General features: G+C 38.1%; 1 protein-coding gene across 2 annotated transcripts; it reads right to left on the bottom strand.

The window, feature by feature from the left end:
* Positions 1-843: 843 nt before the first annotated feature.
* LOC308409316 (butyrophilin subfamily 2 member A1-like) lies at positions 844-10,586 on the bottom strand. Of its 2 annotated transcripts, XM_080901951.1 has the most exons (6): positions 10,052-10,586; positions 7,239-7,580; positions 6,615-6,828; positions 6,347-6,411; positions 6,036-6,152; positions 844-2,141 (listed from the first exon to the last, which is right to left on the bottom strand). In XM_080901951.1, exons 1-6 carry the CDS (start codon positions 10,185-10,187, stop codon positions 1,660-1,662), a joined length of 1,356 nt encoding a protein of 451 aa, XP_080758077.1. In that variant the 5' UTR covers positions 10,188-10,586; the 3' UTR covers positions 844-1,659. The 2 variants fall into 2 exon arrangements, 1 of the variants encoding a protein (XP_080758077.1); XR_013974004.1 differs by lacking the exons at positions 6,036-6,152; positions 6,347-6,411; positions 6,615-6,828; positions 7,239-7,580; positions 10,052-10,586 and adding an exon at positions 4,062-4,173 and having other exon boundaries at positions 2,003-2,141.
* Between the last annotated feature and the right edge of the window lie 12,508 nt (positions 10,587-23,094).

Genomic DNA, 23,094 nt, shown 5'->3' with positions numbered 1-23,094 from the left:
GCCTCTTTATTTTAATACACAGGTGGGTTATTAGTCCTTAAATTACTTATAGGTAACACAGTAGAAACAATAAGCCTGTTGTGAACATGTCAAAGGAAAGTATAACTTATAATCTCAGTAATATCGAAGTATTGTGAGTAGAATGAAACAATAACGTCAACGTGGTCATGCTAGGCTAATGGACTTGATGCTAGCAGGTAAAGCTTCAAGTGCAGTAGTGATGCTAATGAAGTACAAAAAGTATTCGTGACATTAAAGTTAAACAGGCTCATGAATGTTTTCAGTTGTGTTTTCTATGTTTTGTTGAGGTAAGAGGAGATGCAAATGCTGTAACCAATAATGAATGGTTATTTGTTAGTCGCTTGCTGTGAGTTATAGTATATTGTATTTAGTGATGCAAGTGATATGTGTGTGTGTAACCTGAACAAAGGCGGAGGTGATATGGCCAATGTGGCCCAATGTTCAGATATTGTTATGATGGTCACTGTCTATACTCACTAAGATTATTCATGTACTTCCTGACAGTGTATTGATATCTGTCATTATTAAGAAGTGCAATAAACAGTGGCAGGCAGACAAGCTACAGTGTGTAGTTTTGGATCCTCATCCTAATCCTTAAGCTGCAGATTTCCAGATATTTTCATTTTGTTCTGTAGTTCATTTCTTTTTTTGCAGTTTGAGAGGGTTAGACATCTATAAATATTGTAACATGACAATGCTGTGAAGAAAAGGAGAAGGAAGAAAAAAATACAAAAAACTGGACTTGTTTTAAATACTTTAACTGTTTTGTTTTCTTCCTCCAGCTGTGAAAATATGGGTCAGAAACAAGGTCTGTTTTATTAAATGTGGACAAAAACAGTTTTAAAAAGCCAAAATAGTTTATTCTTAAGGCTCATTTTACACAACCAGAAAATAAAAAGAACTATATAATAAACCTGTAAAAACTCCATAACAAATATTATTGAAAATCACAAAATCACAATCTTAAGGTAGTTCAAAATGAAATAAAGTTAGCTTTAAAGCTTCCAAGTTTCAAGGGTCTGATAAATGGTAAAGCTGATGTTGATATGTAGGATTAGCAGTAAGAAAACCTTACACAGCCCTCCCTGTAAAATCACAGAAACAACTGTGCAAAAAAGAACAACATGAGAAAAGTGCAACATAACAAAACAAGAAAGTTCTTGTTGTTTTTAGGGAGTTAAACAAACAAGAAATAAGGAAAAAGCTTATTTCAAAAGTCCCGTTAGCTTGATTATTAAAGAATCATAAAATAATACATCTACCTCTAACCTACCATCTGTGTTGGAGGTTTATCTTGACGAGCACTCAGGCAGCGTCATACTGACACACCAAGATAACCATGTGAAGATAATAGTTATTCAGTGCTACTAGTGAGTCAGAAAATGATACCATATATTAACATGAAAGCATTTACTTACTTACTAGTACTTTTTAGACTATGTGTTATGGAATATATTAAAAATGGACTGTATCCAGCCGTCTCTGCTGAATGATTAAACATGACTGAAAAATCAGTCGACAGAAAGTAAAACTCGAACTGCATGACCGACTCTCCTTTGACTGTCAGCTGACATCAGCATTTTACTTTCTTTTTGTCCAATTGTAAAAGTTGCCACATCCTCGTATTTCAGTTCCAGTCTAGATCGAGATGAGCGGCTCTGCTTCTGGAGAGTGCGTATGTCTGCGCTGAGGCCGTGCAGTGCTTCCACGACGAGCATTTGAGACAAAAGGAAGCTCTTTTGAGTGTGAAGGAGAAGTGGAAAACACATCGTCGCTGTTTGTTGAAAGAGCAGAATTGCTGTCTTGACTGCTTCTCTGCGTCTGGGAGCTGGCTGCTGCATATTGTGTTGAACCGGCAGGTTCTGAATCTCCTCCTGTGGTCTTTGATAATCTGTCAGAGTTTGGACGGCTGCTGCTGCTTGAAGTCTCTGGTTTGAGGTTGTTGTTGCTTTGAGGAGACTTTTGTCTTGATGGATTACTGGGATTTAAGATACCTGGTGAGGATGTGGAGTCATTTGATGACTCGCTGGGGGGTGTGTCCGGACTGGGTGTGCTTTCATTCATCTCATTCGGTAGCTGGTGGATGCTCTCTCCATTAACACTCGGTTTCTGTCCTCCAACTGTAGAAATACACACACAAAAGAAAAAAAAAAAAACACACAGTTAGCATTTTGTTTTCCTGACATTTCCCTGTTTCTATTACAAAGCGGGAAAAAAAAAGGCCTGCATTTGTATAGCGCTTTTCTAATCCTTAAGGACCCCAAAGCGCTTTACACTACATTCAGTCATTCACCCATTCACACACACATTCACACACTGGTGATGGCAAGCTACATTGTAGCCACAGCTGCCCTGGGGCGCACTGACAGAGGCGAGGCTGCCGGACACTGGCACCACCGGGCCCTCTGACCACCACCAGTAGGCAAACACGGGGTTAGTATCTTGCCCAAGGATATCTGGGATGCAGCCAGGAGGCAGCCTGGGATCAAACCACTGACCTTCTGATTAGTGGCTGACCTGCTCTGCCACCTGAGCTACAGCCACCCCACACAAAAGAAAACATAGTATACCTGATATACATGAATGCACTAACCTTAAGCATTAGGTAAGGCAGTTGCTAATATCCTTCAGTGGCTAATCTCATTTATAGCATGTTATTTAAGCTTATTTACTCTATCTGCAGTTGCTGCTTCTTCTGCAAGCTATCTTGCAGCTTGCAGACCACCTACATGTGAGTTCCTGCATTTTGTGTTATGTCTCTGCTCTGTCTTTCCCCGCCTGTTCACATAAATGCATAAAAGGATGAGGACATCAGAGTAGCCATGCAAACAAATAAATAAATGCCCCCAAATGAAAATAACTTTCCTTTAATTAAAGCAGTTGCAGTTGAACTACCACTGCTGTATTCCTCTGTTGTCCACATTAAAACCTGCACATTACTGCATCTTTTTACCATAATTTCTAGAGATGGCACGATACCACTTTTTTATGTCCGATACCGATACCGATATCATAAATTTGGATATCTGCCGATACCGATATGAATCCGATATAGTGTTTTTTAATCAACAAAACTGTTTTTTAAAATATCTTGCTGCATTTTGCAAGTCTGCAAGTTCATACTCAAGTTTAAAACAACAACTACACTAAAGCTATTCTGTTATACCTGTATACAAAAAAAATATTTCATAGTTCAGCAATACTGATCAATCTAATAAACTTAGACCTGCACCATCCTCCCTATTCTGGTATTTTAAAGAGTACTTAGCGTAAATATTAAGCAACCTAACTAATAGGGTTCCAACTCCCAGCAACAACAAAAATAAATAAATAAAAAATAGGGAACCACCCCTCACGCTCCACCTCATGATGCTTAATCGACGTAATCAACCTTAATTTGATGCAGTGTGAAAAAAAATGCACAGAAATCAATTATTTTTCAAGAAATATTAAATAGATTCAACATCTTTCTTCAACAAAATTGCAGACTGCACAGATGGTACCTTCCCAAAGTAAAAAGTACTATAGCTTACTAGGGTATATATATTAGACTTAATAGTCACTATATACAGTAATTGACTTCTATTCATTTTACATCAAATTAAAACTTTGGGTGTCAGATAATTATTTAATAACAGCCAGACATTTTAAATGAGAATAAGAAAGAAAAGTATGTCTTTGTGCCCCCTTTTCCAGTTAATGCCCTATCGGCCCCCCTGGCTAAACTTTGCTAGATCCACCCCTGCACAGTTACAGCCGTCAGCTACGTAGAAAAAGATCCTGATGTAGAAAGTAATATTAAATAAATTCTAACAACAGCTTATCAAGCTTAAACGTGCTGCTGTTGTTCAGCCGCTGGTTTCCTCTTTCTGGTGCAAAGTGGGCCAAAAACAAGCAAGAGAGACGGACTCGCGACAGAAAAGCCGATCAGCTGATCATTTAAGCAGTTTCACGATTGAAGCAGCAGCCGGAGAGCGAGAGGCAGTCGCTCGTTAAGCTTAACGTGGGAATGCTTTACAAACATTCAGAGATGGACTTACACACTTGCTTTACTTCTCTCGGGGATAACTTTGTCGGAGATGAAATGCCGGGTTGCTAGCGAAGCTCCACATGCTATCCAGACCACCGACAGGTCCCGCATGCCACAGCCGCTCTATCACGTGATGCATACTGCTCCGACGTGCTAACATTCTGTGAGTTACAGCGTGTTGCAAGTTTTGTGAGGTGCTTTCGTGATATTTAATGGATCGGATTACATTTTTTTTATTTTTCTCCGATATCCGATCCAGTAATTTAGGTCAGTATCGGACCGATACCGATATGTAATATCGGATCGGTCCATCTCTAATAATTTCAGTGTTAATTCTCTGAATTTCATAGCAAATCCAGGTTCTACTTCACTTGAGTGACCCCATATTTTGGGATTTGCTCTGATTAACAAGGTTATTTTAATGAACGAAAGCTGCTTTTAGCTGTTTCTTTAGTAGTGAGGGCCAGTGATGGGAAATAACGGCGTTACTAATGGCGTTACTTTTTTCAGTAACGAGTAATCTAACTAATTACTATTCCTATCGTTACAACGCCGTTACCGTTACTAACAAGAAAATGCAGTCCGTTACTATTTTTCAACAAACAGACGGTTGAAGCTGTGTTCAGCTTACCGCATCTTATATCAGTTGCACGGAAGTAACAGACTACGTAAGTAATCTGGGCGGTACAGCTTTAAGCAGCTGCACGCTCCCGCGGACGGTAATCACGATCACTGTCTAGCACAACACCTGGAGCTCGGGGCAAAACAATCGCATGAGTGCTGCTGTTTGACTGAGGAAGAATAAAGTAGTCGTGGTTAGCCAATCACATGACCACTTAAAGACAAAGCAACAAGGTGATAGATACCAGTTTTTAAATTGTGTTGATAGGCCAAACAAGGCAAAGTAAATAGTTTTTAAAGGTGAAATGTGGGGAAAATCAAAAGCAGTTAAAAATGGCCAATTATACCCTGGACCCCAGAGGGTTAAACGTTTTTTAGTAGTAATGCAATAGTTACTTTTCAAGTAATTAATTACTTTTAGAATATTGTAACTCAGTTAACTCAATTACCTTTTTGAAGAAGTAACTAGTAACTATAACAATGGTAAGGGCACAGTTCCATTTTCTTTTGTGTGTGTAAAATTTGGAAAACTCCAACTGTAAGATATAAGCATTTTAGTTACAATAGCATTCATCTTTATTTGAACCCAACAAAAATGTTTTGGGGGCAATTATGAGACAATTTGCTATTGTGTCAGCAATTTGACATTAAAATTACTTACTTACAAATAACTATTTAAATATTTTAGACAGTATCAAGGTTCTTATTTATAACGGTACGAAAATGCTGTTTCTCCTTGACTCATTTGATGTTTAACTTATACATTTCTGGACTCTTCAAGCAAAACAAAAGCTCTGATGCTCACAGTGGGCTTTGAAAACTGCTTTTCGAAGCTGCTGATAGCCAGCATTTTTTCCTTGTGTCCTCTCACCAGCAACTTGTGGGTTCTTGTTTTATTGCTGTGTCTGAATGCCAGAAGGTGGGTCCTGTTTACATGATTTTGTGTAAGTCAATGCTTTTGTGTGTATTTGTTCCCTCGTGACTATGCTAATGCTATCTTACGCTAATACGCTATGTAAGCTACTAAGCTAGTTAATGCTAATTATAAACCTCGTGTAATTGTTAAAGTTGTTATACATGTGAGTGTTGAATACAGTTTCCATCTGGAATCTCTGTGCTAGAATTATGTTTGGACGTGTTGAATGTTTGACGCACACAGTACTGATAGTTGCTTCATGTGCCATTACTACAGACCACAGCTGAATATATCTGCTAAACTTGGAAGCTCCGTGTTCTCCCACCATACCTTGCCACGCTAAAGCAGCTAAACTTCTGGAGACAACATTCTGTCCATTTTATAAATTGTCTAATTAATTAGCAAATAATTAGAAGTAGTTAAAAACAAAGGCACAAAATGACTTACCAGAGGAGCAACAGCACTTGACAATAAAGTATACGAGTGCACAGGTGATTGTGACTAAAAGGATCGTCACTGCAACGCTGATTACGATGTTTAGAGTGCAGGATCTCAGGTATTCATCTGAAATGATTAAAAAAAGAGATTCAATGAGAAAATCAAGATCATTTTACACAAAGAGACACTGGCATAATTTATTTTTTGAAGGTGCTTTTTGATGCACTTTTATTCTGCAAAATGTAACATTTAGAATCATTACAAAAGAATAATGAAATATATGTTTTATGCAGTCCAGCTGATTCAGGTGTTAAGCTTACCCGGTATGTAAAACTCTGAGTCCCTAATCTGGTTTATCTCAGGCTGCTGGACTCTGCAGATGACCCTGTGATTAAAAAGACACACCTTTAGGTTTCATTCACAGTTTTGTCCTGGAAAAAGAAAACTGATGTGCACTTTTTGTCATAGCTTATGCATGACTGCACTAATGCAGTGACTTGATATCACATTCCCATTTGGATGAAGTAAATGACACAGATAAAATGAGATCTGAGGTCTTGAACTTTAGGCATTAAAATGATATTAAACCTGTTGGTAGCAGTATGCAAAGTCACTCTTCTTGTAACTGTCAGACACCCTGGGGAGTTTCCATCTCTCTTTGGGTCTTCAGCACTGATCTCATTTCCCTGATTGTCAAGAAATGTAATCTTAGGCTCAGGGAACCAGCACTTAGCCTCACACTGCAGAGTCAGTCCTCCTCCAACACCAGGAACAACTGAGAGTTTCGGCTCAGAAACGGCACCTGTAAAAACAAGAATTATTCAGGGTGTGGCCTTTGAACCTTCAAGCAAACATTATTACAAAAATTTTCACTGTGGAAAATACTTTAATGTCAAATATTATCTGAGGTTTGTGGATCATAGAAATCATTAAAGAATCTGCATGTTCTCCTAAGAACATTTGGCAAAGACGATTGGGAAAAATCTGCAGATAATTGGTTACCTTTGCTTAGAATAAAGAATAGAAAGGAGAAAACCTCAGACTATTTCATTAAATAATAAATCATTTAATCTGACATTCACAGTAAAATCTGTGCACCCCTCACGCCCTCCTTGGAGTCTTTAGGGAAACCTAAACCAAAATGTGAGGCTTGTGCTGACCTCCAAAGTGGAGGAAAGGATAAATACAGCACTGCACTTTGAGTTAACGTACCTACAAACAGCTCCAGCCTTGTGATGACTTTCTTTTTTCCTGTTTCTCGAATTGCACACTGGTAGTTTCCACTGTCATTTAGCTGCACATTGGATATCACCATTGACAGGTTTCCATCGTGAAGTTTGTGCATGATGAGGTTTGTTCGGTACTGAAAGACTGGATTCTTCATCTCAAAGGTCTCAAATCCATCCCGGTACAGGAAGGCAGTGTTTGGAAACAGACCCTCTTTAGTCCACTCCACTGTTGGCACCTCACTGTTGATGGTGGTGATGCAGGGCAGGAGGATAGTTTCACCGACAAAGGCAACGATCTTTGGTCCAGTATCCACTAACATTATTCCTGTGAATAAGAAAAAAAAACAGAATATGTGTGGCAACTAATTGCTGTGTTTTTCCTACAGTCAAAGAACTGGATCTACTAATATAGTTTGCATGTGCAGCAACAGTATTTCTCAATGCTATAGAACTCAAAACACCCAAGTTAACAACATTAAAACAAGTTAAAACATTTGTGTACAGCTTGGTAGACAAACCAGCTTTAGCCTCTGTAGATAGTACATCTCTACATGACAACAGCGGGAGTGATTTTTTTTTATGTATTTATTATTATCACTCATTGAAATTTTGTTGAGGTTTAACTTTTGCAGTTGAGCCTACTTTGATGGGTGTGCCAACACTGGCAGCTATTTCCAATAGGCTAGGACTCAGTTGAAGTAATTGTATAAAGAAGACCTCTTGGCTTCTTTTAGGGCATTTATCCCTCAAATACCTATTGTGTAATACAGTTTATTGATGCAGTTTGCTAAACAGAATGCTAGCATTTAGCATTTATTTAGCAATCAAATTTGGTCAAATCTGGCTCCAAAAATACAACATTGTTTACAGGCGTAAACATTAAAGCTTTGAAAGCCCAAAAGCAAACAGTGGGATGATTTTTCTCCCAGAATAATGGATGCCATTATTATATCAAAACATGAAACTGCTTGGTACCTGTACACTTCTCCTCCATTCCTCAGTCAAACTGTCTAAAATAATCTGGTCTTCTGTACCTGCACAGGTATATCAGCTCGAATAACCACCTTTCATTCTTCATATTCCCCCCCCCCCCCCCTCTTCTTTTAACTAAAATGTTGGACTCTTACAGTGAAAACATAATAGGCCTATATAGATAGGACGAAATGTGTGTGTGCACACCATTTTCCTGTGCACTCACACTTGTTAGAAAGTAATGTGTGGCATCTTTAAGTGGGCAGAAGAGATGCACCGTGTTGTAAAATGCATCAGTTGCTGTTTTTGTGTTATTTTGACCTGCAGAGGTTAAAGGTGTTGAAGAAAGTCAGAAAAAAGTCTTGGCATGTGTTCAGTACAGACAGATTTAAAAGTCATGCTTGTAAAGTTAAAATGTCATCTACTTCCACTTTTTTTGTCATAGCTTATGCAATAAAGGAAATCCTGTGTAGTCATGTGAGACTGAGATCTTAAACTTGGTGCAGAGCATGACTCTAATGCATGCAAACACAAACGCTTGTTCAACAGAACCCAATGACAGTTAACACATCTATACAAAAAAACAACCACAGCCACAATCTATTTTTAATGCTCACAAAAAGGGATACAAAAGAATGATTACCTCACAGCTTGTGCTTTTAAAACCACCTTCCTGTAAATCTTTAGTGCAATTTGTACAGTAAATATACCAAAACTCTTAGTAAACATACAAAAAGAAGCATGAAACATGTGCTTAGTTACTGTGCATTGCATGAAGTCACAGTAAGTTATTTCTGAAGCCGTAGTTGTTTCCTGTAACACCTAAATTTGACAGCTGATATCAATCACTGTCTTACAAGATAATGTCTAAAGAAATGTTGCACAAAAAAGTAAAGCAACATATTTTTGGTACCTTTATAAGATAATTTGATTGTTGGTTTGTGTTCTTATAATAAATGAACTAATGTAGAAGGACTTCCTTTCAGTTTTTATGGCTCCGTGCAAGACAAATGTAATAAATAAACAGCCAGCACAGTGCATCACATGGTTCAGTCACATGGACGTACAATATGTGAATCAACCACAGACAGCATATTAAAGATAATATGGCCTTCCTGGCCTGAAAAGTGACGGTGTTATGGGACTGCCATTCTTCTTATGGAGGGCAAAAAGAAGTTCGGTTGCATAGGTGTGTGGGAAAACAATGCATGGTGCCCCATGTCCTCAGATTTACAACCTTTTTTGTTTCTTAAAAATGAAAGTCAAGCCATTAACTGTAAAAACCTGCTAGGCATATCACTTTTTACACAAATATTACCAGAAACCATGAAACAGTGTGGATGTGTTTTCAGTTCTGCCTGATTGAAACCACCTCAAACACACAGTCAATAGAAGTTGAAACAAGTAGTGAGAGCAGTAATGACTACAGTCATATCTAAGAGGTGCAGCAGCAGAACAGCTGAGATAATCCATCCACAATATAAGTTTAGTCATTGATATACTGCTGCATGAGCTGGGCTGTAGTCACATCGTAAGGATGTAAAAACTGAGCTTTAAAATGAACAGTGGTAATAAAAACATAGGGTGACAGTGATCACTGACTTTTTCAGATTAAATAAAACAAGATACAAAGAATTAACCATTAACCGTGTAGTCCACTGTATATGGGCATATAAATGGACAACGGGCAGAGGCAGCTACTACACTGATATTCTCTCCATTTCAGCTGATTTTATAACAAATATATTCTCGTGTGATCTGCACAGTAATTCGTGGGAAAGTCACGCGACACAAAACACTCCCACGGGACTGTAGAAATCCTACCTCTACAAGAAGATAGGACCACGGCGAGAAGGAACGCAAGGACGTGCGTGGCCGAAGCACAGAAAAACGACCTGCCGGATCCACGGGTGTGAAATAAGGACTGAAAAAGGACCCAAACTCTGTTAACCTGCTCCATGCTTCCTCTCTAGAGGGCAGCCTGAGGCATAATGATGTGCAACAGTTCCAACTGTATTTCATTCACAAAACGGGAAGTGGGTGGGTTCATGACGGTGTGAATGTCATCATGCACTCTTGTTTGGTTTTTTAATGTATTTGTAGTTTAGGAGATCATAGTCATTGTGCTCTCTTAAACTACACCCAGATAAGATTCAAATGCAGTACAAGATAAATCTGGCTAAATGAAAACAAACTCAAAAAAGACAATAAGGTCTGCTGCTTCAAGTCAAACAGTGAGTGAGTGAACTGAAAGTGCTTCCTTTCATCATGCCAAACAATACAAACAGCTACAAAAGTAGTTTTGTAATGCTGAATGTGCTGAAACTGACAACTTGTTATCATAGATTGTAATTTTCTAATTCACATCACATTTCATATGAAACCCTTTGGGAAATCGTCCAGTGTCTCAAAAAAAAAAAAAAAAAAAAAAAAAGCTAAAAGGAATATCTTAAAGACACAAACCCCCAAATTTAAGACACAAAAAGGTCGCCCAGCAGATGATGTAGACAGGATTAACACATTCACACAAATCTTTGCTCTTTGTTGCTCTTTGTCATGCTGAATAGTGGTACTGACACGTACTAGTCCTCGGCTTCCTTCCTTCCCCTTAGCATAAAGTCTGCAAACAAATATAACTCAAAGCAACAACAAAAGGATGTACAGCACAGCCACAAACCACATCCACATTGTAAGTAGTCATCTAATGTCTTTGATATTAGACAAAGACATTAGATGACTTTGAGGTCTGGTCTCTTATATAAAATTAACAGGGCACATGTCCCTCAAAGAAACTATTAACCAGAACAACTAGAACCAATTATTGAGCTGCTGATTAAAAAGTATAATATTTGTAGATGTAACCAGAAAACCTTAAAAAATCTCAAGATTAAATCAGGAGGCCGATGAGAACATAACGCTATCATATTATTTATCACAACATTAACAGCACTTAAGGAAATCCTGTGTGGTCATGTGAGGCAGATTTCTCAAACTTGTCACACAGCATGAGTCACATGCATGCAGAACACAAACACATCTTGCAAACCTTTTTAAGTTTTTCAAGAGGACTGAGTGACAGTTATGGGAACATCAGTTAAAAAAAGGAGAAGAAGAAACACAACCACAATTTATTTTTAGTACAAAAAAGGGATACAAAGGAATCATCACCTGATAGCTTGTGCTTTTAAAATAACCTTACTGTTAATCTTTACCACAATTTTTACAGTAAATGCCATGAAACTTTTGGTAAACCTACAAAAAAACAAAAGCCAAGAAACATGCTTTGTTACTGTGCATTGCATGAAGTCATGCTAAGTTACTGTAATTTTGAAGCTCTGGTCATTTCCTGTTTACACTCAAACAACAGCAGTACAGTCATTTGACAGCTCATATCAGTCAGTGCATTTCAAGATGAAGTCTACAGAAAATTTGTGTGTGAGAAGTAACTCATGTAGTAGCACTTTATGTTATTTGCTGACAATATAGCCCGTGTGATTATGTTCACATCTGAATCTGTTAATAAAAGAAATATGACTGAATACAACAACTTTAACATTCATATTGTTGTATTTTATGCTATCGATACAAACCAAATGATTCATCCAGATAAGATACCAGTGATCTCAATAAAATGTGGCTACTGATTCTATTAAAGTGAAAGTGCTCATTACACGGACACACTTCTTTACGTCTCTAGGGATGGGTATTGATAAGATTTTCACGATTCCGATGCCATTTTTGATTCTGTTTAATGATTCGATTCTTTATCGATTCTTTTTAAAAAAGGAGAACACTAAGGTCGATTAGCTTAGAACTTTGTTTTATATCTTCTCTTTGAACAAGATAGAAATTTAGGAGTAACATGGCCTTACAAACCCAACAGTGAGATCTTAAGAGATCCAGCCTACGGCTCTTCAATGGGGTGTCACAGGGTCCCCAGGAAAAAACATTGTAAATGTAAAATAATAAAATAAATATTCTTCTGTAGCAATAACAAAGTATAACATAAATTATTCTGTAGCAATTACACAAGAATATCCAGTAATGTCCTGCCTACAATTAAACACGTTCACTTTAAATCGGGGCATCTGCTGTGGCAAATGGGTGCAAGCCTTTGACCACAAACTTAGTCACTGCTCGGTGACATTCGTCTATCCTGGCCTGAAAGGAGACGCTACCGGTAGACTGCAGCGAGAACTGCCAGCATCTGAGCCAGACTCTGTCTGTCTCTCTCATCACGGTCACCTAAATGCACAGTAATGGCAGGTTTTGTAATAAGGCAGATCGCGCTAACATAATATGCACTGTTAGTTGATTATTTACCTGCCGCATTAACGGGAGAGGACGTGCAAACTTTACCGCTGCTGGGTTGAGATTCACGAGTCTGGAGCGGAATTATATTCTTCATTTCCGGTTAATACTTGTACAGCTGCTGTTATTGTGTATATATTTATTTATATTTAGATTCCTTCATACATTCTTATATAGTTCTATATTGTGTATTGTGTATTTTGTTGTACAGTTATTTTATTTTCAACTTTAATTTATATATTTATCTTTATCTTATTCTTCCCAGTTAAATTTACCCTTCATTCTAATTTGTGTTGTACAGTTATTTCATTTTTAACCTTAATTTATATTTTATTCCTTCCTAGTTAAATTTACCCTTTTTAATTTTTCATATTTATTTCCTATCTTATTCATAGCCTTTTCCTTTTTTGTTCTCTTTAGGTCACGAGCAGTTGTCCAAGCATTTCACTACATATCGTACTGTGTATGACTGTGTACGTGACAAATAAATTTGAATTTGATTTGAATTTGAATTAAAAACACGACATTCATTTAAGGTCATCACGTGTTTTTTGCATATTCGTAGTGTTTCCTCCCTTAAATGAAATATCTACTTTGCAAGTATTGCAAGTTGTCCTGTTGTCATCCGTTCTCGTAAAGTAAAACCAAACTTTTGAGTGTTTGAGCCACTTAGGTACCATGTTTCCTGCCGGGTAAATGACGCTCCGCAATGTGGTGACGTCATTCGGGGCGACTGGAATCGATAAGGGAATGTTTGCAAAAATGGCAAACAATTCCAAGGAACTGAAACAGTGGGAACCGGTTCTCAACAAGAACCGGGTTTCGATACCCATCCCTAGTCTCTAGCCTGTTATACCTTTGCTGTGCATTTTCATTTTTCATTATTTTCCTTTGCAATGCTGAATATGGTAAAAGTGGCAACTTTATGTGTTAACAGAGACTGTGTTTTGTTTTGTTTTTTAGAGCACATTATAAGAAGAGACTCCTGTGTCTTCTCAACTATACAAAAGGTCACAAAAGGTCCACCCAACAGATGATGTAGACAGCATTAACACAGTCAGATAAAAAATGTCAAAGCAACAACAACAGACCTTTGCTTTTTGTTGTTTCATTCTGGACTGTGGTGCTGACACTCACCAGCCCTTGGCCTCCTTCCTTCTGCTTAGCGTACACCCTCAGGGCGCTGGAATTTGGGTGAAACCCTCCATGCACGGTCAGGAGTTTTCTTGTCTTGATGTTTCTGGCATTTATCTCCTCATTTGGCCAACTTATTATCCCGGTGAGGTATCTGATCACCGTCATGGCGTAGGTGTTGATTGCCCAGATTTTGTTCTTCCCGTTTAGCTTACTCCTCAGGACTTGCTTTACTCTCTGAACATACTTGGTGGTTGCAGCTTTCCTAGAGGCCTATTCATGGTTTCAGTTTACCTGTAGGATTCTCAGGTACTTGTAGTTGTCCTCGATGTCTGCAATGTTGCCTTATGGTGGTGCAGTCCTCCCCAATTCTGACTACCGTCTTCATTACCATCTGACTACACTTCTCAAGTTCAAATGACAGTGTCTCTTTCACTCCTGGCATACAGCTTCCTGTCATCCATGTAGAGGAGGTGGGTGGAGATTGCTCCATTCTGGAGTCGGTATCCGTAGCCAGTCTTACGACCAGTCTGGTCTTGCAACTCCAAGCAACAGCTGTATCAAGAGCTGGTGTTTTGCCCCTTTGGTGTTCCTTCCAATTTCTTTCTGTGTTGAACATATTGAGTTATGTACCTGTTCTTAAAGCCCTGTATCACACACACATACATGTATATCCATCCATCCTTTTCTAATTATCCAACTCAGGGTCACATCTGCCACACGTGCACTGCATGTAGTTTTCTAATGTTTCACTTTGGGGATCTGGTCTTATATAGAGCGTATATCATGGAAGTCCTTTGAAGAGGAAGAAAAAAACCGAAAAAAGGAAGAAAATAAACAATTACCAGAACAAGCAGAATAAATTTTTGATCTGCTGAAAAATGTAGGATATTTAGATATAAAGCCGAATTTTAAAAAGCTGAATATTAAATCAAGAGGTCGATAATAAAATGCAGTTATCATATCCTACCACACGGTTGCGCTGTTTTTGAGTAAATAAGCCAAGCTTTAATTTCACGGAGCTTGAAATCTTAACAGCAATGCGTTATTATTGCTAACTTTTTTATTATTTCAATTATAGTCACATCTACAGTGCTTATTAAAACTTAAACAAACATAAACCATTGTGCAGCTTCACTGACCAAAAGGCCATAGACCTGCTGTAGATGCAGTGATGAGTGAGTTAACCTCTGTCAGTCATTCAAAGGTGCTGTCGATGGTTTCGAGAAAATACGATGGCTGTTTCCTGTTAATCGCACACAGTGAATCATTTTCAGCATGAAAAGTTACTCATAGGTTGGAACAAAACAGAGGGACACTGGATGAGGTAAAACATCAGTTTTACTGTAATAAGTGTTGTATGTTTAAAACAGCCTAATATCGTTTCAAAATAAAAAATTTAAACATGAAACCATAATAATTTTCTCCTAAATCCTCTTCCTCTGATTGCAAATGTGAAACTGTTTAAAAATCCTATTAATCAGCGGTGCCACCTTTGTCGTTCGCTGGTTTCTGAGTTTTTACTTCACTCTGTCTCTCTCCCAATAACAATAAAATAATTTTTTTCTAATGGATGTGAAAATATTTATGCAGTTTTTTTACAGTTCATGAACTCCGAGTATCTGCTGTCTGTGAAGTTACTCGTCTGTCTGACGCAATCAAATGCTGACATAAGTCTCTGCAAAACTTACTGTCACCTAACATTACAGTTCCTCTCCTTTGTCAGTGACTGAAGTGTATGCCTACATTTATATCTTTATAAGCATTGGCAGGCACTGACCCCATTTTTCAAAGACAAGGCTCGTCTTTTTGAATAGAGTCCAGAGCAGAGAAGAAATTTCTCCCTCTTATATGTTTTGTCTATGCCTATGGAAGCTTGTGATAAAGAAATGTCATCTATGAAACAAAATTTCCTTTTTTTGCTGTTGTTGTTTTTGATCAGTGGTGGAAACAAGCTTGTTATGTTGGTTCTGTGTCCTATGAAACATGTACAGTCTTGTAAGTTGAGCCCATTGACATTAAACTAGCAGTTACCACTAGTCTGGCATCGTCGCTGAACAGGGATTAAAAACTGGGACATGAGTCAAAGATAAAATGTTTGCTCGTTTAAATATGCTGGAAAAAAAACAGTTTCAACAGGATTTATTCATTTATTAAACAGCTTTGTCTTTTCATGACCAGTTAAGTCTCCAAGAAATTATAGACATAGACAGAAAGTCCAGCAGCAGAGATATTATAAGAGACAAACATGGACCAAAAACAAGCCTTAATAGAAAAGTTGACCTCTATAGGAGAACACAGCAGCAGCAAAGGTGGAAGTATAATGTGCTTTCTTTATTTCACATGATGTTAATGTGATGGATCGGTGTTCTTATTTGCATACGCTTAGATCGACAGATGCTTAAATATTTCCACAAAACTTTCATTTCAAAACCTCTGGGTTACAGATGAATGAAATCAATTTAGCACTGAAGCTTCCTTCAAACCACCATGGCTCCTGTAAGGAGGAAAGGAATGGTTTCATTTTGTCTCTTTTCCATTTATTTGTGCCAACCCCTGGAAAATTCTGGGGTAGATAAGGGCTGTGACTCTGTAATGGGATTTTTAAATTAAGTTTGGAAGAAAAAAAAAGTTGATTCATTTTTTTTATACAAATGGAAAAGTCAACATACACTCAGTTTAAAGTGTCTGAAGGATAGGACATACAATATGCATACAACTAAAAGAAGCTTAAAATGAAAGGTGTTTTTGTCTTTCATATTTTTGTATTATTCCAATATCAGAATAATCAAATGCAATAAAAATATTGAGACACAACTTCAAGTATGTTACTTTACACATTATACACATACAAATGAAAGATAAATTATTTGTAAAAGTGTAAGGTTTCCCATGAAACTGACTGATGTAGTATCCAAAAGAGAATGAAATTAAAAAAGAAACCTTTTCATGTGGGGAAAAAGCGCATTTTCATCTTTAGCTGCTCTTCCCAAGTTTTTTTTAGTAATCTGTCATTTTGCATGAGATTTGTTATGACTGGGAAACTCTTGAAATAATTTGACAAGCAAAAAAAAAACCAAACAAAAAAAATCATAAGATGAATCCATAAAGAAAATAAAGCATGTCACAGACCTGTTTCTTGCACTGAATCATTTCACATCTTGGGATTATATTTTTTCTCAGAAGTATTTTTATGTAGTGGCATTAATAATTTTATTAACTTTTGATACTACAATTACTATCATTATTATAACTACTACTGCTACTAAATCTAATACTATTATATTGATTTGTTATTGATGTCCCCGGACATCAGATGAATCTATCAGGGTACTGTAGTGCAGTTTAGACCTGTCAGCGAAGGTGTTGCTGCGCTGAGGCGCATGTGCACCACCTGCACCAGACCAGGACACACGCATGCTTTTTGAACAGGAAGATGTTTTCTTTCTTTTGAATCTGAAGGACTTCTGAATGACACAGCACGATTCTTTGCTGAAAAAGCAGAAGTGTCACAGCTGTTTCTTTTTATCTGCGTGCCAGATGTTGGATTTTGTCCTGAAACGGCAGGTGTGGAATACCTGGTCTGTGTTAAGCTGATTGGATGGTTTCTGTTGGTTGAAGCCTCCGGTTTCAGGTGGCTGATGGTGTGGGGAGACTTTGCTGGGGGTGGGATAACAGGGTTTGGGGTGCTTTGTGATGATCCCGAGGGCTGGCTAGACTGTTGAACACAACTCATCTTATCTTTCTCAAGGCCTGATTTTTGTCTTCTCACTGTATGAACACAAAAAGTGAATAAAAAATCACTTGGTTGGCAATTTTTTCTTAAATCTTGACCATTCTATCGATCAGTGCAGACATACACACACACACACAAATATAATTTAAATTAATATATTTAGACTGAGCATTAGATTAGGCAGGCCACAAATTCAGGCCAAATTAACTCAAAATCCAGGACCATCACCTGCTGTCACTGCCAGGCTACAACAAATGATCACTTATCTAATCAAATTGGTCAATCTTGTTTACAGCACATTTTTAAGCTCTTTTACCCGGCCTGCTTCTTCTGCAAGCCACTTTGCAACACACCACATCCCATTTCCTTATTCTAATACCTAAATTAATGTCAAATATGTTTGTGATAGTCCTGGCTAAACTACCACTACTGCTCTTAGTGTATGAATTATATATTTTCTCTGTTGTCTGCACTTTGCTGCATTTGTTTATTGTAAAGATTTTTAGTGTGAAGAGGTTTTGATTGAGAACTTACTGTAGCTATACAGTCCTTGTAAAAATAAGAAAGTTAAATGTAAAAAGAGGTTTGATTTTGTGTCAAATTAGTCAGTACAAACTGCCTCACAACGATCTGGTGTATCCTGAGATGTCCACATTATTGCTACATTTAACATTCTTATAGAGTGAAAACACAAACCCAGTCCAGCAAATAACTAAAAGAATCTCTGCAAACCTCCACCAGGTCAGCTCACAATGTCAGCAGTATTCACTTTAAGGTTGTAAGAAGGGCAGACATTATGTAGTAGTAGATGTTTGACAATGTGTACTGATGTGTAACTAACCCGAGCTCATTATATAATATTACATGTCAGTATATTTGTCACTTAATGGGCAGTTCATTGTCTTTCTCTTGACAATATGTTCTTTAAAGATATAACATATATCTTTGTGTCCTTACAGTTTGAACGAAAAGCTGATGTGAAATGTAAAAGTGAGGTCAGAGGTCAATGTGATGTTTTCAATATCCTAATATCATTTCGTACATGTTGCCAATGCAAACTAAGGCAGTAGAAATTCAGGCAAATCAATTTCATGAAAGTTTAAGTTTTTTGACCTATATCAGTCTTTATATGTCCAAGGAATATTATTTTAAATCGCTTTCTGTACATTGGTAATAGACACCACACTCGTAAGAATTGTGGTTTCTAAATCACGCAGCTTTTTTGACCAATAAATCATTAAGTTGACCTTGAACACTTGGTGGATGTTAGCTGAATTTGAATAGATTGTTAACATGACGCCTGCAAAGCTTAATCAGAATTCATTAGAAACTTTTCAAGCTACTATGTTTACAGACAGAAAGAAAAGCACACAAACATTACCAGAAACACAACCTCCTTGACGGAGATAATTGCAACAGATCTGTTTTGTTTTTTGTTTTTTTAATATTTACATTCTGATGGCCAAATAATCAGTTAAATAATTAATTTTAAAACACATTATTAAAAAAACAGACTTACCATAACGCTGACATTTCTTGACTAAAAAGGCAATGACTGCTGTTACAAAGACCCTCACGACAACAGCGAAGGATGTCAGTGCAGGATCTCAGGCTTTCACCTGAAACTCAACATTTGAAGATTAGGATAATAAAATTTTGCAAAAATGACACAAACAGGTGACGTAACTTCCATCTTGTAAAATTTACATTAAAACAGAAGTGACATTAAAGAACACAGTAATTAGCAAATCTTACATTAAAATTAATTACATTTTAAACAGTTTTCATATACATGTACAGTTTGCAGTGTTTTTTTAGAAAAGCTAGATGGATGTAAACAATAGACAAAAATATGTGTTTTATGTAGTTCAGCTGATCCAGGTGTGTTAAAGCGCTGGTGTACCTGGTATGTACATTTCTGAGTTCCTGGTCTGGGTTATCTCCGGATGGTGGACTCTGCAGGTGACTCTGTGATCGAAAGAAGCACCTTTTAGTTTTATTCACATAGTTTTGTCCTGGAAAATTAAAGCTCTCTGTACACTGATGATAATTTAACAACACAATCCCACCCAACTGAGGTAAATGAACCACATAAAACCAGAACTAAGATCTGAAACTTTAAATATTAAAATAATATGAAACCTTTTTGTAGCAGTCTGCAGAGTCACTCTTCTTGTGATTGTGAGACACCCTGGAGATTCCTCACTTCTCCTTGGGTCTTCAGCACTAATTTCACTTCCTTGATTGTCAAGAAATGTAATCAGAGGCTCAGGGAACCAACACTTACAGTGGGGCAAAAAAGTATTTAGTCAGCCACCGATTGTGCAAGTTCCCCCACTTAAAATGATGACAGAGGTCAGTAATTTGCACCAGAGGTACACTTCAACTGTGAGAGACAGAATGTGAAAAAAAAATCCATGAATTCACATGGTAGGATTTGTAAAGAATTTATTCGTAAATCAGGGTGGAAAATAAGTATTTGGTCACCTCAAACAAGGAAAATCTCTGGCTCTCACAGACCTGTAACGTCTTCTGTAAGACGCTTTTCTGTCCCCCACTCGTTACCTGTATGAATGGCACCTGTTTGAACTCATCATCTGTATAAAAGACACCTGTCCACAGCCTCAAACAGTCAGACTCCAAACTCCGCCATGGCCAAGACCAAAGAGCTTTCGAAGGACACCAGGAAAAGTATTGTAGACCTGCACCAGACTGGGAAGAGTGAATCTACAATAGGCAAGCAGCTTGGTGTGAAAAAATCAACTGTGGGAGCAATCATCAGAAAATGGAAGACATACAAGACCACTGATAATCTCCCTCGATCTGGGGCTCCACGCAAGATCTCATCCCGTGGGGTCAAAATGATCATGAGAACGGTGAGCAAAGATCCCAGAACCACACGGGGGGACCTGGTGAATGACCTGCAGAGAGCTGGGACCAAAGTAACAAAGGTCACCATCAGTAACACACTACAACGGCAGGGAATCAAATCCCGCAGTGCCAGACGTGTTCCGCTGCTGAAGCCAGTGCATGTCCAGGCCCGTCTGAAGTTTGCCAGAGAGCACATGGATGATACAGCAGAGGATTGGGAGAATGTCATGTGGTCAGATGAAACCAAAGTAGAACTTTTTGGTATAAACTCAACTCGTCGTGTTTGGAGGAAGAAGAATACTGAGTTGCATCCCAAGAACACCATACCTACTGTGAAGCATGGGGGTGGAAACATCATGCTATGGGGCTGTTTTTCTGCCAAGGGGACAGGACGACTGATCCGTGTTAAGGACAGAATGAATGGGGCCTTGTATCGTGAGATTTTGAGCCAAAACCTCCTTCCATCAGTGAGAACTTTGAAGATGAAACGAGGCTGGGTCTTCCAACATGACAATGATCCAAAACACACCGCCCGGGCAACAAAGGAGTGGCTCCGTAAGAAGCATTTGAAAGTCCTGGAGTGGCCTAGCCAGTCTCCAGACCTCAACCCCATAGAAAATCTGTGGCGGGAGTTGAAAGTCCGTGTTGCTCGGCGACAGCCCCAAAACATCACTGCTCTCGAGAAGATCTGCATGGAGGAATGGGCCAAAATACCAGCTACTGTGTGTGCAAACCTGGTAAAGACCTATAGTAAACGTTTGACCTCTGTTATTGCCAACAAAGGTTATGTTACAAAGTATTGAGTTGTATTTTTGTTATTGACCAAATACTTATTTTCCACCCTGATTTACGAATAAATTCTTTACAAATCCTACCATGTGAATTCATGGATTTTCTCTTCACATTCTGTCTCTCACAGTTGAAGTGTACCTCTGGTGCAAATTACTGACCTCTGTCATCATTTTAAGTGGGGGAACTTGCACAATCGGTGGCTGACTAAATACTTTTTTGCCCCACTGTAGCCTCACACTGCAGAGTCAGTCCTCCTCCCACATCTGGAACAACTGAGAGTTTTGGCTCAGAAACAGCACCTGCAAAAGTAAGAATTTTTCAGGCTGTTGTCTGTGACCAACATCTCAGTTCAAATGTTCATAGAAAACTGTGGGAAACGATTAGGAAACCTCATCTGAGCTTTAAGAGAGAGATACATAACTATTAATTATTCACGTTGTGGTCTTTGAACTTTTCAACCAACATTTCAGGTCAAATGTTTATACAAAACATTACATTACACACGCTTTACGAATGATGTGGGTGAAAATGTCCACAAAGAAACAGTTTAGCATTTGTCTACAGACAGCTGGCCCTACTTATAACATTTACTTATTTATTTACTTATAACTTATAGGGACAGAAATCTGTTGCTTCATTTTTCTGTTCTGATTTTTTGTTACATTCTTACTGGTTGTGCAGTTGGAGGACCACTGATGATGGTTCATACTCTCTCATAACTTCTTTAATTATAAACTATTCAATTTGAGCACAAAGGTTACCAAAAGACTGGATTCTTCATCTCAATGGTCTCACATCTGAATCAGTCAGAAAAGCTCATTTTTGATCAGTGACAGCGATAGTGAGGTGAACTGTCTGTATTGTTGCTTTTTGGCCCACACAGGATGATCTGCTCACCTGTGATTAACAGCATAAACAAATGTTAGTAGGGGTTAAACTAGATGTGGCAAATTTTGTCATGTTGGGCTTGTTCAATTCAATTCAATTTTATTTATATAGCGCCAAATCACAACAAAAGTTGCCTCAAGGCGCTTCATAGATACAGAGAAAAACCCAACAATCATATGACCCCCTATGAGCAAGCAGGCAAGCAAGCAAGGAAACTCCCTTTTAACAGGAAGAAACTTCCAGCAGAACCAGGCTCAGGGAGGGGCGGGGCCATCTGCTGCGACCGGTTGGGGTGAGAGAAGGAAGACAGGATAAAGACATGCTGTGGAAGAGAGACAGAGGTTAATAACAGATATGATTCAATGCAGAGAGGTCTGTTAATACATAGTGAGTGAGAAAGCTGACTGGAAAGGAAAAATTCAATGCATCATGGGAATCCCCCGGCAGCCTACGTCTATTGCAGCATAACTAAGGGAGGATTCAGGATCACCTGGTCCAGCCCTAACTATATGCTTTAGCAAAAAGGAAAGTTTTAAGCCTAATCTTAAAAGTAGAGATAGTGTCTGTCTCCTGAATCCAAACTGGAAGCTGGTTCCACAGAAGAGGGGCCTGAAAACTGAAGGCTCTGCCTCCCATTCTACTTTTGAATACTCTAGGAACAACAAGTAGGCCTGCAGTTAACTGCTAAAATTTAGATAATACAGACTCAAAGCAGCAAACATGACAGCACATTAATGTTTTATTAGGTGTGACTCAGTAGGAACAAAAGACATGTATTTAATATATTTTAATTTAAGTGTTTAGAAAACAAACAAATCTATGCTGGTTCAAAGTGAACGGTTTTTTTAAGCTGCATTATTGTTACATTACGTTATTTACATTATTGTTACTTATTTCTGTGCTTTCAAAATGTATTGAAATGAAAATAACTGCAAATCACTGTACCCCTTATTCTAACCTAAGACAACACAAAATGTCAGATTAATAATCTCTGTGATCCAAAAGTCTGCTGTAAACACTCAGTTCTCTTTGTATGACGTCAAAGAAAAGGGATCTTCCTAACATGGTCAGGCACACAGCTGTGGCTGTGAGGAAAAGCCCCACCAGCCTGCCAATCAGAAGAAAATTGGCTAAA

Source organism: Rhamphochromis sp. 'chilingali', assembly GCF_963969265.1.
Source record: "Rhamphochromis sp. 'chilingali' genome assembly, chromosome: 1".
NCBI classification, from domain to species: domain Eukaryota; kingdom Metazoa; phylum Chordata; class Actinopteri; order Cichliformes; family Cichlidae; genus Rhamphochromis; species Rhamphochromis sp. 'chilingali'.
This window is presented reverse-complemented; position numbering and strand designations above follow the sequence as displayed.